The sequence below is a fragment of the Syngnathus scovelli genome, chromosome 6 (genome assembly GCF_024217435.2).
Source record: "Syngnathus scovelli strain Florida chromosome 6, RoL_Ssco_1.2, whole genome shotgun sequence".
NCBI classification, from domain to species: domain Eukaryota; kingdom Metazoa; phylum Chordata; class Actinopteri; order Syngnathiformes; family Syngnathidae; genus Syngnathus; species Syngnathus scovelli.
In genome coordinates this window covers 5,752,293-5,767,812 of record NC_090852.1, presented here as the reverse complement: position 1 = coordinate 5,767,812, position 15,520 = coordinate 5,752,293, and the positions used below count along the sequence as shown (strand labels likewise).

At 46.3% G+C, this 15,520-nt stretch overlaps 3 protein-coding genes and 1 long non-coding RNA gene across 6 annotated transcripts in view; 2 read left to right on the top strand and 2 right to left on the bottom strand.

Annotated features, from left to right (window-relative positions):
• slco3a1a (solute carrier organic anion transporter family member 3A1a) overlaps positions 1 to 5,521 on the top strand; it is a 38,604-nt gene extending 33,083 nt beyond the window's left edge. Inside the window, exons 3-10 of one of the 2 annotated variants that reach the window (XM_068651210.1) lie at positions 284 to 382; positions 451 to 726; positions 912 to 1,076; positions 1,139 to 1,337; positions 1,918 to 2,062; positions 3,268 to 3,315; positions 3,393 to 3,505; positions 3,579 to 5,521. In XM_068651210.1, coding sequence (XP_068507311.1) covers positions 284 to 382; positions 451 to 726; positions 912 to 1,076; positions 1,139 to 1,337; positions 1,918 to 2,062; positions 3,268 to 3,315; positions 3,393 to 3,505; positions 3,579 to 3,825 — 1,292 coding nt within the window. In that variant the 3' untranslated portion in view covers positions 3,826 to 5,521. Of the gene's footprint in view, positions 1 to 283; positions 383 to 450; positions 727 to 911; positions 1,077 to 1,138; positions 1,338 to 1,917; positions 2,063 to 3,267; positions 3,506 to 3,578 lie in introns of both variants that reach the window. The other variant, XM_049723233.2, reaches the window with a different exon arrangement.
• A 153-nt stretch (positions 5,522 to 5,674) lies between these two features.
• On the top strand, positions 5,675 to 14,804 carry st8sia2 (ST8 alpha-N-acetyl-neuraminide alpha-2,8-sialyltransferase 2). Its single transcript, XM_049723247.2, has 6 exons — positions 5,675 to 6,050; positions 7,722 to 7,769; positions 8,293 to 8,436; positions 8,531 to 8,788; positions 9,719 to 10,012; positions 11,180 to 14,804. The coding sequence occupies exons 1-6, from the start codon at positions 5,899 to 5,901 to the stop codon at positions 11,472 to 11,474; spliced, it is 1,191 nt and encodes a 396-aa protein (XP_049579204.1). The 5' UTR covers positions 5,675 to 5,898; the 3' UTR covers positions 11,475 to 14,804.
• On the bottom strand, positions 6,574 to 9,917 carry LOC125970707 (uncharacterized). The gene is made up of 2 exons (XR_007482243.1): positions 9,774 to 9,917; positions 6,574 to 8,857 (listed from the first exon to the last, which is right to left on the bottom strand). It is a non-coding gene; the product is annotated as an uncharacterized lncRNA (long non-coding RNA).
• fam174b (family with sequence similarity 174 member B) lies at positions 12,694 to 14,908 on the bottom strand. 2 transcript variants are annotated; one of them, XM_049723271.2, is made up of 4 exons: positions 14,771 to 14,908; positions 14,280 to 14,674; positions 13,566 to 13,697; positions 12,694 to 13,149 (listed from the first exon to the last, which is right to left on the bottom strand). In XM_049723271.2, the coding sequence occupies exons 2-4, from the start codon at positions 14,573 to 14,575 to the stop codon at positions 13,146 to 13,148; spliced, it is 432 nt and encodes a 143-aa protein (XP_049579228.1). In that variant the 5' UTR covers positions 14,576 to 14,674; positions 14,771 to 14,908; the 3' UTR covers positions 12,694 to 13,145. The 2 variants fall into 2 exon arrangements, with proteins under 2 accessions (XP_049579228.1, XP_068507313.1); XM_068651212.1 differs by having other exon boundaries at positions 14,280 to 14,867.
• Positions 14,909 to 15,520: the final 612 nt, after the last annotated feature.

Here is a 15,520-nt window from a genome sequence, read left to right as displayed (position 1 = left end):
TGGACGCGTTGCTGCTAAATTTGCCACAAGTTTCAACTGCACGCCAAGATGAGACAAAAAGTCCGGGCTGGATAATCTCATCAAGTAGTTGTTAATTCATTCATTTTGTGCTCACTGAATAAAAAAAATAATAATAAAAAAACAGCCTTTATGGTAATAAGAGCTAAAACGAATCAATTTTGCTCATTTTGTTAACGCGTCAATGTTTTGTGTCAGCGTTAAGCTAGCAGAGGTGCTAAAATGTCTGCTTTCAAATTGATGTGTGGGCTCTTTTTGCGTGCAGGAATCCTCTTTTCTACACTGGTCTTCGGGCCCGCCTGCGGCTTCATCCTGGGCTCCGTCTGCACCAAATTCTACGTGGACGCCATCTTCATCGACACAGGTGAGTGCCCTCATGGCGCACGCGCGATGGCGCAGCCCCATGTGACCCGGTGCCGCTCGTGCCGACAGAAAAGCTGGGCATCACCCCGGAAGACCCGCGCTGGATCGGCGCCTGGTGGGCGGGCTTCCTCCTGTGCAGTGCCTTACTCTTCTGCTCGGCCCTGCTGATGTTCGGCTTCCCCCAGTCGCTTCCCACCAGGGAGCGGGACGAGGCCGCCGACGGCGAGCGGGCCATGCTGGCCCCGGCTCCTCTGTCTCCCGGTGCCGACGTACCCAAGACCAGCAATGGCGCCGCTGGCGACAGTCGGCCAGCCGACAGCCCCACCTGCTGCCAGCAACTCCGGGGTGAGCCTTTTTTTTTCACGTCACAATATCACAGCAAATATTGAGCTGACGAGATGGGAAAACACAAAAGTGTTTAAGAGTAAGCCATTAACTCCATTTGGCTGCATTTGGTTCATTATCATGCGAGGTACCCCTCCCTCCTCAAAACAAAAATGGCTGCGGCTTTGCCCCGCCCCCTTCCGCAGTGATCCCCAAGGTGACCAAACACCTGCTGTCCAACCCGGTCTTCACCTGCATCATCCTGGCCGCCTGCATGGAAATCGCTGTGGTGGCCGGCTTTGCCGCCTTTTTGGGCAAATACTTGGAGCAGCAGTTCAACCTCACCACCACCTCGGCCAACCAGCTGCTAGGTCTGTGGTCGAAAAGCAAAATGGCGGCGTGACGGCGGTGTGTAACCGGCGTGGCTGCACAGGTATGACGGCCATCCCGTGCGCCTGCCTGGGCATCTTCATGGGAGGCCTGCTGGTGAAGAAGCTCAACCTGTCGGCGCTGGGCGCCATTCGCATGGCCATGCTGGTCAACCTGGTCTCCACCGCCTGCTACGTCTCCTTCCTCTTCCTGGGCTGTGACACGGGCGCCGTGGCCGGCGTCACCGTCATGTACGGCAACAAGTAAGGCCTGGCGTGCCGCCTTTGTTTACATTTTCTGTTAGTTGGCGCCATCTAGTGGCAATTGAGAACATTGTACTGTTCAGAATAAATCTCCAACTAGCTAAGGCTAGTCCAGCCCACCGAAAAATACCAAACAGGTCAATTTTCTTTTCTCGCGGCCTCTGAGGTTTGAACCCTTTAATAGCAGTCGAGCCTCGCAGTCTGAACGTGTCAATAAAAATGCTTATCGCCACTGCAGGCCACAACTGCTTGATATTTTATTCAAACCATTTTCCTGTTGCCTTCTTGAGCACATCAAAAAGGGAGAAAATTAGATTGGCTGTGCTGGGAGCGACCCTCATGGAATACAAATGTGGCCAAGCGTCGACTCGATGACTGCTCGGCTCGTGTCTTGCCAGGCTTTTGGGATTTTGGCCTGTTGTTTTTACCGGCAATTTGTTTTTGAGCGGGCAACCGTGGTGTGTGTGTGTGTGTGTGTGTGTGTGTGTGTGTGTGTGTGTGTGTGTGTGTGTGTGTGTGTGTGTGTGTGTGTGTGTGTGTGTGTGTGTGTGTGTGTGTGCGCGCATGCGCGCGCGCGCAGCACGCTGCAGGTGGGCAAGAAGCCAGAAGCGGCGTGCATCAGGCAGTGCAACTGCTTCACGTCGTCCATCAGCCCCGTGTGCGGCTCCAACGGCGTCACCTACCTGTCAGCCTGCTTCGCCGGATGCACACGCAACCAAGATCAGGTGGCTAACACTTCATTGCACAAACTCGTGAACATTATATATATATATATATATATATATATATATACATACATACACACCGTATTTGCCGGTGTACAGGTCGACTCGGTGTATAAGTCGACCCCCTAAAATTCGACGGAAATTTACGATTTTATGATATATCCTTTGTATAAGTCGAGCTCAATTGTTGCATTATATTAAACTTCAAAATTCAATATGCGAAATTTATTGACGAAATGTGTTCAAATTCCGGGAGGCCGTGCGCATGCGGCTGTTTATAAGCACCGCGGAGGAGATCGCGGCCGGCGAGCTCGCGCACGCCGCCCGGCACCAACAGGAGGCCGGAAATAGCTCCAAGCTGAGGGGATCGGCACTTTATAAGCACCGCGGAGGAGATCGCGGCGCCTCATTCGACTTCCAGCGGCCGGCGAGCTCACGCACCCGCCCGGCACATCCGGGAGGCCGTGCGCACGCGCCAAGTGGCCGAAAATAGCCCCCGCCGAGCGGATCGGCTGTTTATAAGCACCGCGGAGGAGATCGCGGCGCCTCATTCGACTTCCAGCGGCCGGCGAGCTCGCGCACCCGCCCGGCACATCCGGGAGGCCGTGCGCACGCGCCAAGTGGCCGAATATAGCCCCCGCCGAGCGGATCGGCTGTTTATAAGCACCGCGGAGGAGATCGCGGCCCCTCATTAGACTTCTAGCGGCCGGCGAGCTCGCGCACCCGCCCGGCACATCCGGGAGGCCGTGCGCACGCGCCAAGTGGCCGGAAATAGCTCCAAGCCGAGCGGATCGGCACTTTATAAGCACCGCGGAGGAGATCGCGGCGCCTCATTCGACTTCCAGCGGCCGGCGAGCTCGCGCACGCCGCCCGGCACCAACGGGAGGCCGGAAATAGCTCCAAGCCGAGCGGATCGGCACTTTATAAGCACCGCGGAGGAGATCGCGGCGCCTCATTCGACTTCCAGCGGGCCGCGCACGCCGCCCGGTTCAAATTTTCTAAGTGCAACGCACAATGAGATGCATGAGAAACGGCCTTGGTTACCATCACATTTGAAGCGATGAATACGAAGTTAAATTTTATGACTCGGTGTATAAGTCGAGGTCGATTTTTTTCGGTCGATTTTGGATCGAAAAAGGTCGACCAATACACCGGCAAATACGGTATATATATATATATATATTTTTTTTTTTTCCTGCACACAGAACCTGAGTGGCTGTGCCTGCGTCTCCTCCGACAGCGAGCTGGCCACGGTAGTCGCGGGCAAATGTCCGACAGCTGGCTGCCAGGAAGCCTTCCTGGTCTTCTTGTGCATCATCTGTGTGTGCAGCCTGGTTGGTGCCATGGCCCAGACGCCCTCCGTCATCGTCCTCATCAGGACCGTCACTCCCGAGCTCAAGTCCTACGCGCTTGGCGTCTTGTTCCTTTTGCTGCGACTCTTAGGTGAGATTTTTTTTCCCACTTGCCTGCCAGTGATTGGAACATTTAAAAAAAATATATGTGTTGGTTCCCCCAGGCTTCATCCCGCCTCCCCTGATCTTCGGGGCGGCCATCGACTCCACGTGCCTGTTCTGGAGCTCGGACTGCGGCGACAAAGGCGCGTGCCTGCTGTACGACAACCTGTCGTATCGCCGCCTCTACGTGAGCCTAGCCATCGTCCTGAAGGTGGTGGCCTTCCTCCTGTACGCCACCACCTGGTACTGCCTGCGCCGCAACTACAACACCTACATCAAAAGCCACGAGGCCAACATGGCGCCCGGTGACTTCTACCCGTCGCTCTCGGAGGCTCCCAAAGTGGACCGGACGCAGTTCATATACAACCTGGGGGACCATGAGTATTGCGAAAACATGGAGTCCGTTTTATAGGCTTGGGCTTTTGGCCAAGGAACTTGATCATCCCTTGCCGTCTTTCACGGCCACTGATATGGTCATCCTCAACGGGCAAGGGGTCATTTTTGCCGGTGTGACTGACGCTCGCTCAGTGGACATCCAAGCTAAGTTTTATGGCGAGTTTCCATGGGAAGATAAAGTGGGGGATTTTTGTCGTTCTATTTATTTTTCTTTCCTGCCGTCATTCACTGAAAACGTCAGCCGTTTTATTCTGGCGCCACCTGGTGGCATTTGACTTGAGTTGAGCCCGACTTGTAAAACCTACCAAAGGTTTGTAATCATCACAAAGCTGGTGTTTTGCCTCTCTCTTGTGGCACATGTAGGCAATTACAAACCTTTTTTTGTGACTGCCTCTCCATGAATGCAGATCAACTAACTAAACTCCATTTGAAAAAATCCTCGGTTTATTCCTGCAAATTCCCATGGCGAGCTTTCAACGTTAAAAATTCCTGAAATCTTGCAAACCTCATTTGAAATGTTACAAGAATAATGTTTTTTACTTTTTTAAGCTTCAATGCACTTGCTTTCTACGGACCCGTGCAATAAAATTTACAAGTATATATTTGAAATGTTCAAAGAATAATTTAAACTATTTCAACAATTAATTTGAAATAGTAATACAAGTTGAAAAATGTACAAGAATAAGGTTAAAATGTTGCTCAGCTAGATAAAATAAAATATTGCAAGATTAAATTTGGAATTTTCCAAGAATGCTTTTGAAAACTTTTAGAATAAATTTGAAAGATGGCTTTTATGTAAGGTTGACACTTTTGTCTAGATTTGTTTTATGAAATTGTGGCAAGTGAAATGTATTTATTCTGTTGCCCATGTTACGAATGCTCATAACGTCCTCGTCTTTTTCCTAGCAAACTTCCAATTGTTTTTCGAATTTTGTCTCGAGGCAAACCCTTTCTCAACGTGTATCCTGAGCGACCTTTGTGTATTTGCAGAGAAGACAAAAGTTGTTTTAGCGCACGCAAGCCAACAGGACTTTTTGTTCTTGCTCGTGGCCTCTTGGACCTTTTTGAAAATATTGCCGTTCTCATGCTGGATCCACGTTTGGGGCGGATGTGCAAATGTGGGCAATGTCAACGCGGCTTTGCTTTTACAGCAGTTTAATCAGCCTAATTTGTCTTAATAAGGGAGCATATATATATATATATATATATATATATATATATATATATATATATATATATATATCGTATCAATGACATTATGAGCCGAAGGAGTGCATTAGGAGATGAAAAGTCATATTTTTGTGTGTATTTGAAAATGCAAGAGATAATATATTTATCTTGAAGGGGCCCAGAACGCTCTGTCAGATATTACGACAGCAAATGGCTGATTGCGGTGAGAATAGCAAATATGTCGCACATTAGTTCTGTGTTAGCTAAAAATCCACAACAGGACCGTGTGCGCGTGCGTGCGTGTGCGCGCGTGCGTGCAAACCATTTATTCCTGGCGTGTGAAGAGTTGCTACTGATCTCTGCAGTTCTAGTTTGGAGCTTTTCGTACTCTTTCTATGCCGTTTATTTTGCTCTGGAAATAAAATCCTTTTTCAAAGAATGAAGTAGATTATTTGTTGTTTATTCTGCCCACCCACCGTGAAGCAGCGCGGTCTTTACGTAAATTATAGTAACGAGGACGGCGCCTGTGCCTTTAAGACAGCATGTGGTCCAGATCATCGAACCGCCCCCACACACCCCCAACACCGCCTCTGGAGGTGCCCGCTTTGGAAGTTGGACCAGGGAATTAGCACTTAGGCAAGCGCACGCACACGCAAGGCGGAGAAGGAGAAGGGGGCTTGCCTCATTGACATTGGACTGCAGCACGGGTGGGAGGGGTCCGCCGATCACAACAAAGACACACACACACAGCGCACTAGAGTCGAGCGGACAGACGTCGGTCGACATGCGAAGGAGAAGAAGGTGAACGCGGGGGGGATGCCAGCCGCCGCACTTGCGGCGGTCCCCCATGCCGGGATCATGACGCCCACATCACGCACGCTGTTTTTCCTCTTTGTCACGCTACTCGTGCTTCTCCTCATCATTGATGATATCTCACAAGTGGAACAAGGAGAAAAGCATGAAGCCTCGTGAGTAAATGCTCATCTTTTTTTTCCATGTGTTCCATCCATTGTGTTCAATATTCAGAGTTCCACTGACAAGTGAGCACTTGTGTTAAAATACAGCAGTTTTTAATTTGTCCGTTTGTAACTCAAATCATCTTTCACCACTGAAATGAACGGAAATGTACGGATGTCAATTTTGCAGCGCTCACCGATCTATATTTATCCATTATAATCCATTCCAGCCACCAAAAAAACTGAATTTCATTTTTAAGTTTTTGAACGTGAAATGTTGCCAACGGTGCACCTGCCAGTGCAGTTTTTTTGTTTTTAAATGAAAATGGGTAGGGAAAAATCTTGGCCAATTCAGGTTTGACCATACAGCCGGGAAAGTAAAAATGAACACCAACTATGGCAGCATTGGGTCTCTTGGATGAGATTACCTCTTGTGAACATCTCATGAAATAGTGAATATTTGAAAATACATTATTCTTCCCTCAAAAGCACATTTTCATTGCTGTTGGTATTTTATAAAAGAAAGGTCATGAAGTTAAAAAAACTAACAAAAAAAACATACTTTATTTGTCTTGCAGCAGCTTGCATGTGGAATCGGATCGGGCTACACTCATAGGAAGAAAGAAAGGAAGGAGGGAGGGCAAGTCTGCAAAAGAAAAGGCTGCTCTTTCATTCATTTTTCTCTGTAATTGAATTTTTAAGCAGTGCAGCGCCAATCGCCCCAGTGACACACACACACACACGGCCCACTTTTGATTTTGCAGCACATGCAACAATTCTTAATTTAGCAGAAGCCTCATTTCCCTTTCAGGATTGGTTTCGGAGTGCATAATGTGCCTGTATCGATTTGCGATTTGTCACAGGGGAACAAAAAAGATGAAGAAGAAGCACTTTGACCACAGGCTGAATGCAGCTTAGTACAATTACAACAATGGAGGTGGTAAAGGGGGAGGACGGGGGAGATTGTGTTACCTCCTGCGAGCTCCGGCCAGCTCGTGCATTAGCAAATACAATTGTAGCTTATTTTATTTAAGATTTTGTTTTTCTCAAAAATAACAAACAACAAAAAAAGTCTTCATAAATGCAATTTTGGCAATTATGCTATTAGGCTGACAGCCAAATTACAGTTTAAAGTATGCTAGCTAGCTCAGTGACTCACGTTTCTTTTTACTGGTTACATGAGAGCCATTATTGGATCACATTAGACCATAGGTGTTAAACTCAAGGCCCGGGGGTCAGATACGGCCCGCCACATAATTTTATGTGGCCTGCAAGACAAATTTTGCGTCGACTTTGTGTCATTACTAAAATTACAAATTGTTTTTACTTAAAAAAAAATAGAGATATTGCTTGATATTTTTGTTACCATTCGTCTTTTTAAAATATTTGAACAGGCCCTCCGAGAGAAACTATGACTACGATGCGGCCCACCACAAAAATGAGTTTGACATCTCTGCATTAGACTGTTTTGTCTTTTCTTGAGAAAATGTGCATTATATATGTGTCTCCGTTTATCTAGCTAATGTGATTCATTGTGATTGCATGTCTACTCATCACCAAAGGGGCCCATGGTGGCTAGGTCTAAAAATACCGGCTCCATTATTGCCTTTCACCTTCATTCGTTCTTACAGGCTTAGGAACGCAAGACATGCCTCATCATACTTGTTTTGTTTTTCTTCTCAGAAATAGCGGCGGCTCAAAGATGAAGCGGCTCTTCCCGAAAGCACGCAGGTCTGTAACGCACCTGCTCGAAATGCGATTGAAAGCATGCAGCGGGCTGATGGGAATCTGGTTGCCACTTCGACGTAATTGTCAATCGGCAGTCTCGATTAGCCGCCCGGCGCTTCTCACTGCGCACGGAATATCTGCTGAGACTTGATTTGGAGGAGGCAGCTGCTATTTGCAGGCCGGCCTGTGAGGGAGGAAAAAAAATGCTGTTCTCCAATCCACAAGTGCCAAACCGTGAATGTTCCACATTGAAATGACTTTGATCAAATTCCCAACTGTCATATACAGATGATGAAATCCATTTTGTTGTGATATATCTGAAGTTTTGGCTTGTAGGACCTCAAATGTCACACAATTAATATCAAATATTGAGGCTAGTTTTGTTAGCGTGTTGAAGGTGTTTTGCAATTGTGATTAGCATTAAGCTAATGTTTAGCTTCTCATGTCAAACTAGTCTCTGGTAGTTTGATCATTTCCAATACTTATTGAAGTTTGAAAAAAAAAAAAATCTTGTGTGGATATGTAGAACGACGACAGCGACGACACACGTGGACAGCACGACCTCTCCGAAACGAGCCGCGATGAATCTCATTCAGCCAGCCTACAATAATAGCGCCAAGTTGCCGACAGCTGACTGGACCTTCAACAGGACCCTCTCCAAGATCATCAGGTACCTCATCACTTCCACTTTCATCAACATGGAAGCATGGTATTGCGAAGGACGAAGCTCAAATCATCGCCAAACAATATTTTTTTCCCCGCAGGAAGAACGTGCTAAGATTCCTGGACCCGGAGCGAGACATCTCCATTCTGAAGGGCTCGCTGAGACCCGGCGATGTGGTCCACTACGTTTTTGACCGCCACAGCACCACCAACATCTCTGAGAATCTCCACCGGCTTTTGCCAAGCGTGTCGCCCATGAAGAATCAACGTTACGGGCTGTGCGCCGTCGTCGGCAACTCGGGCATCCTGCTCAACAGCGGCTGCGGTTCCCAGATCGACTCCCACGACTTTGTCATCAGGTACCGCTCCGACTCTGGCGACATAATATGACGTGCTTGCCATCTAGTGGTGATTGGCGGTCATACAACCTAAAAAAAAAAATGTTTTTATTTATTTTGAAAGCAAAATAAATCCGCTGCATGTCATCTAGTGGTGATTGGCGGTATTACAACCTAAAAAAAAAAAAATCTGAAAAAACTTTGGAAGCAAAATAAGTCAGCCGCATGCAGTCATCCCTGCGTTAGAGACATTTCTTTCCAATCCAAGTCCAAATTAAAGATCCTTTTTTCACTGCATTGTCATGTTAAGTGTGGAAATTTCCACTTGGTGAGGCAACCTGCAAGTTAGAGTGGGCCGTAATTGAAATGAAATAGAAAATTGGCTTTGGCTTTATCTCCTCTCAATTTAATTGAGAATCCCGTCTCACTTTTAATTCTGGTTTGGAGCGCTTTTTTTTCATCGAGAAGTTTGAAAGCCAGCGTCAGGAGAGGGAGTGCGATTAAAAGCACAATTATTCATGAAGTTGACTTTTTATTTTTTGCACGAGTGCATTTCAGATGCGCTCTCTGAGGTACCATTCTCATCTCCCAAAGCGTCAGCTGCCTCGCCTCGGCTTAGTGTTTGGCTTTAATCACAAGAATGGCAGATTGCGCAATTCATCACTATTTTGTCCTGTCAATGGAGAGCCATCAATCTGCCTGAGGGGCTCACGTGACGGCGGATGCAAACCGGCGCCCGCTTGCTATTCTGCAAACATCAAGGCTGTCGGTACGTCCTGCTGATTGATCGCTCACTCGCTGGCTGCCTGAAGAAGGGCCACAACCTTTTTATTGCACTTTTCCTCTTTTTTTGGGGGGGTCTTTTCTCTTGTCTCCCGCCGCGTGTTCATGAGTAAAGGTCATGACTCAGCAACACGCTGGGCATAATAATGACGAGCGTGATGTGTGAAGGTGCAACCTGGCGCCAGTGGAGGAATTCGCGCATGACGTGGGTCGTCGGACCAACCTGGTGACCATGAACCCTTCGGTGGTGCAGCGCGCCTTCCGGGACCTGGCGGACGAGGAGTGGCGCCAGCGCTTTGTGCGGCGGCTTCGCAGTCTGAGCGGCAGCGTGCTGTGGATCCCGGCCTTCATGGCCAAAGGGGGGGAGGATCGCGTGGAGTGGGCCCTGCGCCTCATCCTGCGCCACACAGCCGACGTGCGCACCGCCTTCCCTTCCCTGCGCCTGCTGCACGCTGTCAGAGGGTAAGGAATTTTGCACAATTGTTAACTTTTGCTTTTTAATCAAGGAGCACAGACATTAAAGACTATCAGTTAATTAAAGCTGACGAAATGGCCGTTAGGCCAGATTGTGCCAAAGTACTACTTTTATTGCTTTGGCATCGACACAAAAACAGCAAATAGATGCGGCGTTCGGTAAATGACGCGGAAGATGTTCCAATAAAATCCGCCGAGGGACATATGGAAGGAAAAACGGACGGACTGGCTGTGCTTGACCGTATTGATCAAAAGTGCTGCAATGTGATCTTGGTCGTCTTCTCATTTCTTACGTTGAAAAATGCCAAAGTTATTCCTTTAATTGGGTCTTCCGAGTGCAACAGCTGTGACCTTTGGCGACTGATCCACAGTTAGCATTTCATTAGCTCCCATCTGAGCAAAATGTGAATTTATCGACTTCCTGCGTGCAGCCGGCCCGACAGCAAGACGTTTCAAATATCACAAATAATGAGCAAGCGTTTGTGTTTTTGTCTGTATTATGATTATTTGCCTTGATTGTGTTTCAAGCTGCTCGTACGTTTCCTTGAAGCATTTCAATCCACCGTCGGCTTCAGGCTGCCTTTTTTTCCCACATTACTGTCGCTTCTTCCCTTTTTTCTCCCTCATTAAAAAAGAAACACCTCTGGTCAGGGAGCAAATGATGCCATTTTCCATGGGTCGGCTAACAACCGCGCCGCCACTTCTGCCATTAACCGTGTGTGTGTGCTCAGCGTTTTCACTCCAAGTTCTCGCTGACGGAAACCGAGGCCTTTGCTGTTTTTTTTTTTTTTTTTGTATAAAGCTGCGAAATGAGTGCTTTGCCAACCTTGTCATTTTTCAGCAAGCATCAGCTATTATGTTCCGAGTGCACAAAAATGCTTAGAGTGCAACCAAATGCCAAGAGTTCTCATTAATGAAACGAACATCTCGGCTGCAAAGCATAGCAGACCTTATACCGTCTACAAAATCCACCAGTGAATTTCATTTTTATTTGCAGATAGATAGATAGATAGATAGATAGATAGATAGATAGATAGATAGATAGATAGATAGATAGATAGATAGATAGATAGATAGATAGATAGATAGATAGATAGATAGATTCAAATAAATAAAATATAATAGAATATGATAATTTGCTTTCTTTGTTTGCAGCTACTGGCTGACCAATCAGGTCCACATCAAGCGTCCGACCACAGGGCTCCTCATGTACACGCTGGCGACCCGCTTCTGCGAGGAGATCCATCTCTACGGCTTCTGGCCCTTCTCACGCGACCCGGCGGGCAAGGCGGTCAAGTACCACTACTATGACGCTCTCAAATACGAGTACACGTCCAGTTCCAGCCCGCACACCATGCCGCTGGAGTTTCGGACGCTTAGCGCTTTACACCGACAGGGGGCGCTGCGGCTTCACACTGCCAACTGCGGCGCCGAGCTCCCGAGCGAGTAGCCGGTGGAATATCACCATGGAAACACTGAACATGCAGGCTACGCTCACGTCAGCTTGCTTTTGTACATTTTGGTTTCTGTAATTGCTGTGGGACTCCACTTTGTTCGCAGGCTTTTTGACCTTCAATTTACAAAGCAGCTTTTGACTGCGGTAACAACATTGAGAAGACAATGGTTCTAAAAAAAAAAAAATTGGTTCTCCAACCAAGATATCACCGTGACCATCATTCACCAACATAGTAAGCCTAAATTGTGCATGAAAATGAAACTTACATTTTATTTTCAGGAACAGCATCATAACAAGCTTTTGAACATGAATGAAGAAGTAATTTGACTGCAGTTACGTCTCCTGAAGCGATTAGCACAGGGGTAGGCGGGGAACCCCAACCTACCCGTTTCCCTGCCGCAACACACCTGATTCAAATGATCAGGCAGGATTCGGCTCTCACAGGACCAGGGTTCCTCAACCTGGTTTAGAAGATTAAGAGGTTCCCAAAGAAGTCTGAATATAAGAAAATAATTCCACTATTAAACCTAACGGAGGATGAGATGAACGCATTAGACCATCTAAATGGAAGTACAGCCACTTGAAGTGGTTTGAAAATCAAGAGGACTTTCGAAGCTCCCAAAGAAGAGGCCTGATAACCTTGAGGTTCTAAAACAAAAAGAACCTGGTTGTGTGACTAAAAGGCAGAAAATCAACTTTACAAGTTAAATACAAGTGAACTGGACTTGGGCTGAGATTTTTTCCCTGGTCCACCACTAGAGGGAGCCCACAAGCCACTACTGAAAATCCATCTTAACTCATTAAACACAAGTATAAGGGCATCCTTTATTTAATTCAAGATTCATGTTGCATAGCCTGGGGAGGCAAATGAAGAAAGGTGAAAATGTACTATTTGATTGCCCTCCCCCCTCCAGATGAGAAACAATGTAGAAGTGTAGCAGCTGGCCACACAGTCGTGTTTGCACAGACTTGCAAGAGTCAACTTAGTGAAAAGATTGCAAAGAACACTAGCTCTTCAATGCAATGCTGAGAATGTATTTTTTTTAAATGAATGTACAAGGTCTATCTTCTCAGACTTGCGTCCCCTAATGTGTCATATTCAACCACATTAATTGTATATTGATTTTCTGGTACTTAGACTCAAGGACATTTCAATGTTTATTTACGACAATATAAATGTATTTTTGTGATGCAAAAAAAAAAATCTTAACGCGACAAGAAACATGTATTTTTATTTCACAAAGGGAAACAAAGGAGGCCACTGTGGCAATATTTCAAACTTTCATTGCAACTAAGCAGGGACGCCTTAAAAGCCCATTTACAAATAGCTCACAATTATTATAACCAGGAATTATAGGTAGCAGCAAATGTGGAGTTGAAGAAAAGTGAGGTTGATTGCTCACTGCTTCACAGGATGAGGAAATAATAATAAGTACTGTGGACATATTTGCTATGGAAGTCAAGTCCAAATTTACAAATGTGCACAATGTGGCTCGCAGGTCCAGATCAGATATGACTAAGCCAGTGTGAAAAATGCAGATGAACAACAACATTTCCATTCGTGCGAGACCATTCAACAAGAGGCGTTAACAAAAGACCAAAGACGAGGCGCTGCACGGGTCCATCCAAAAGGAGAAGGTGGTCACATTTTGCTCGGTGGCCAATTCACCTGGACGTGTGATAGAAAAGCAAAGTGAGTTTGGACAAGGATGGCGTCAACAGGACGCTGGATCTTCCTTTTGAGGAAGCGCCCACACGCCAAGCAACAATGGGAAGGACGGAAGGGTGAAACCTTGTGTCAACATCCCATCGCAGCCGCTTCTGCATAACAAGTTTGGCTGCATGAGCGTTTCGCTTTTTCGGTTCCCTTCAAAACTGTCCATGAAGCGCATTTGTATAGCACCAAAAATCAATTGGGTCACACTCGGACAGTTCTAATCAAGTTGATTAGATGAGATTATAGGAAGATTATAGCATGTTGCCGATCACACTGCGCGGCACTTTGCTAGCATCGCCCGTCAATGGATGCAAAATATTATTGTTTATTATTTGCTGTACACAAAGCAAATATTTTAAAGAGCATACCTGTAACTGACGTCAAACAGAGTCGAGTCGTCCTCGTCGTCGTTTTCGTCATTGAGGGGAGCCATCTCCACTCGCTCTGCGGGGGTCGTGATGATGTCATACTTGCGGGTTTTCCTAATTCTCCTCCCAGATCTGTAAAAAAAAAAAAAAAAAAGTAATTAGCAATTAAAAGACAATATTTCAACATTTTTACAGGGTAAAATTTTGAATTGACAGCGAGAGAAGTAAATTAATCCCCTGCTGATTTTTTTAAGGGCCCAAATCTGTCTTTAGTTGTATTCCAGTAGTGAGCAACTACTAAGAAAAAGTCTCGTCACTGTTCGTCAACAAGGATTTCTCCACCAAGCTTTACCCACAATTATTTGTTCCACCGAATAAAATGCACATTTGATTACTTCCACATTGTGTCTAACCCTACAAAAATGTCAAATAATTATCCTCCTGCACGATAACAGAAAAAGCTGTTTTGTGTGCATCCCTAGTTTCAAAGTGACCCAGTTCGACTGCCTCTAATAGAAGATGATAAAACAGACCTTGATTTTTCGCAGAATTGAACACAATCACATGCTCCAAATTGGGTCAAAAGACATTTCACGCAAACAAACTCTCAAATCATGAGGTGCCAAACAGACGCTTGTGTTTGCACGCTCATGCAGGGACTTTGGAATAACAGTACAAAGATTTTCCCTAAATTCCGCACTTGCCCTTGCTTACCTGAACACTTTGAAGAGCAGGCAGGTGATGAGAGCCCCGGTCAACACGCAGGTGCAAATGACGATGACTTTGAGCGTGGGTAGATGCGTCATGAGGGAAGAAGTCGGGGATCCGACGGCCGCTTGGGTGCCGTTGTTGTCGCCGCCGCCGCCGTCATCATGTTGGAGGAGGTTAACGGATGCCGCGGCGGCCGACGTCGCGTTCGGGGGCGAGGCGAGAGAAGGCTGACTTCGGGGCTCGCCTTCGACGCTCCAGAACGCCGCCGCGATTAAAGTTAGAGCGAAATAGGTCGCCATTGAAGCCAAAACGGATCCACTTTATAGTTCCTCTCCAAAAACGTCACGTACGCAACAACAGCTGTCACATTGTTGACTACAGGTTGCTCTGACTTTTTGCTATTTTACAAAATAAAGAAAACAAAAGACACAAAATAACATCTCCGACAGTAGTGCAAATCTACAATGAATTAAAAGATTTTGTTTTCAACTTGCATTTGATTCTGTGAAGCGGGTCCCTTGAGGCAAATTGGAGGCAATACCTTGGAATGGGATTATCCACCTCCTCCGGAAACGCTCAATGGACCAGCCCCCTCTTGTTGCTCGTGTGACGTAGAAGTCCAGTGACGCCTTCATGACAAACTCGGAATTGGCAATGTCTACGACTGACGTCACCGATTTAATCTGCTGTATCTAAATCAGTGGTTCTTAACCTGGGTTCGATCGAACCCTAGGGGTTCGGTGAGTCGGTCTCAGGGGTTCGACAGAGCCTCCACTGAGGAGGTCCGAACAAACCGGATTTATTGTGTAAATTCTGATTTATCAGTATGTAATTTGTTGTGAGTTCATACATTGTGTTGGTTTTATTCTTTGAACAAGGTGATTTTCATGCGTGGCTCATTTTGTGCACCAGTAAAAAACATCTATGTCTAAAATAAAAAAATAAATAAAAATAAAAAATCACTAACGAGGGGTTCGGTGAATGCGCATATGAAACTGGTGGGGTTCGGTACCTCCAACAAGGTACAAGGTATGATCTAAATGATAAAATTTAAATTTGAATGGAATACTGTTATTTCCATAACACCCTACCACCCAAAAAATATCACGACACACCACCAAATAAAAAAAAGGTTTATTAGATGAACAAACACACATCCACAGTAATGGATCAATGATGTGAAATAAGTTAGCCTCGGAATTCAACTGCCCGTTTGACGTCAACATCTGACCAAATTACAAAAT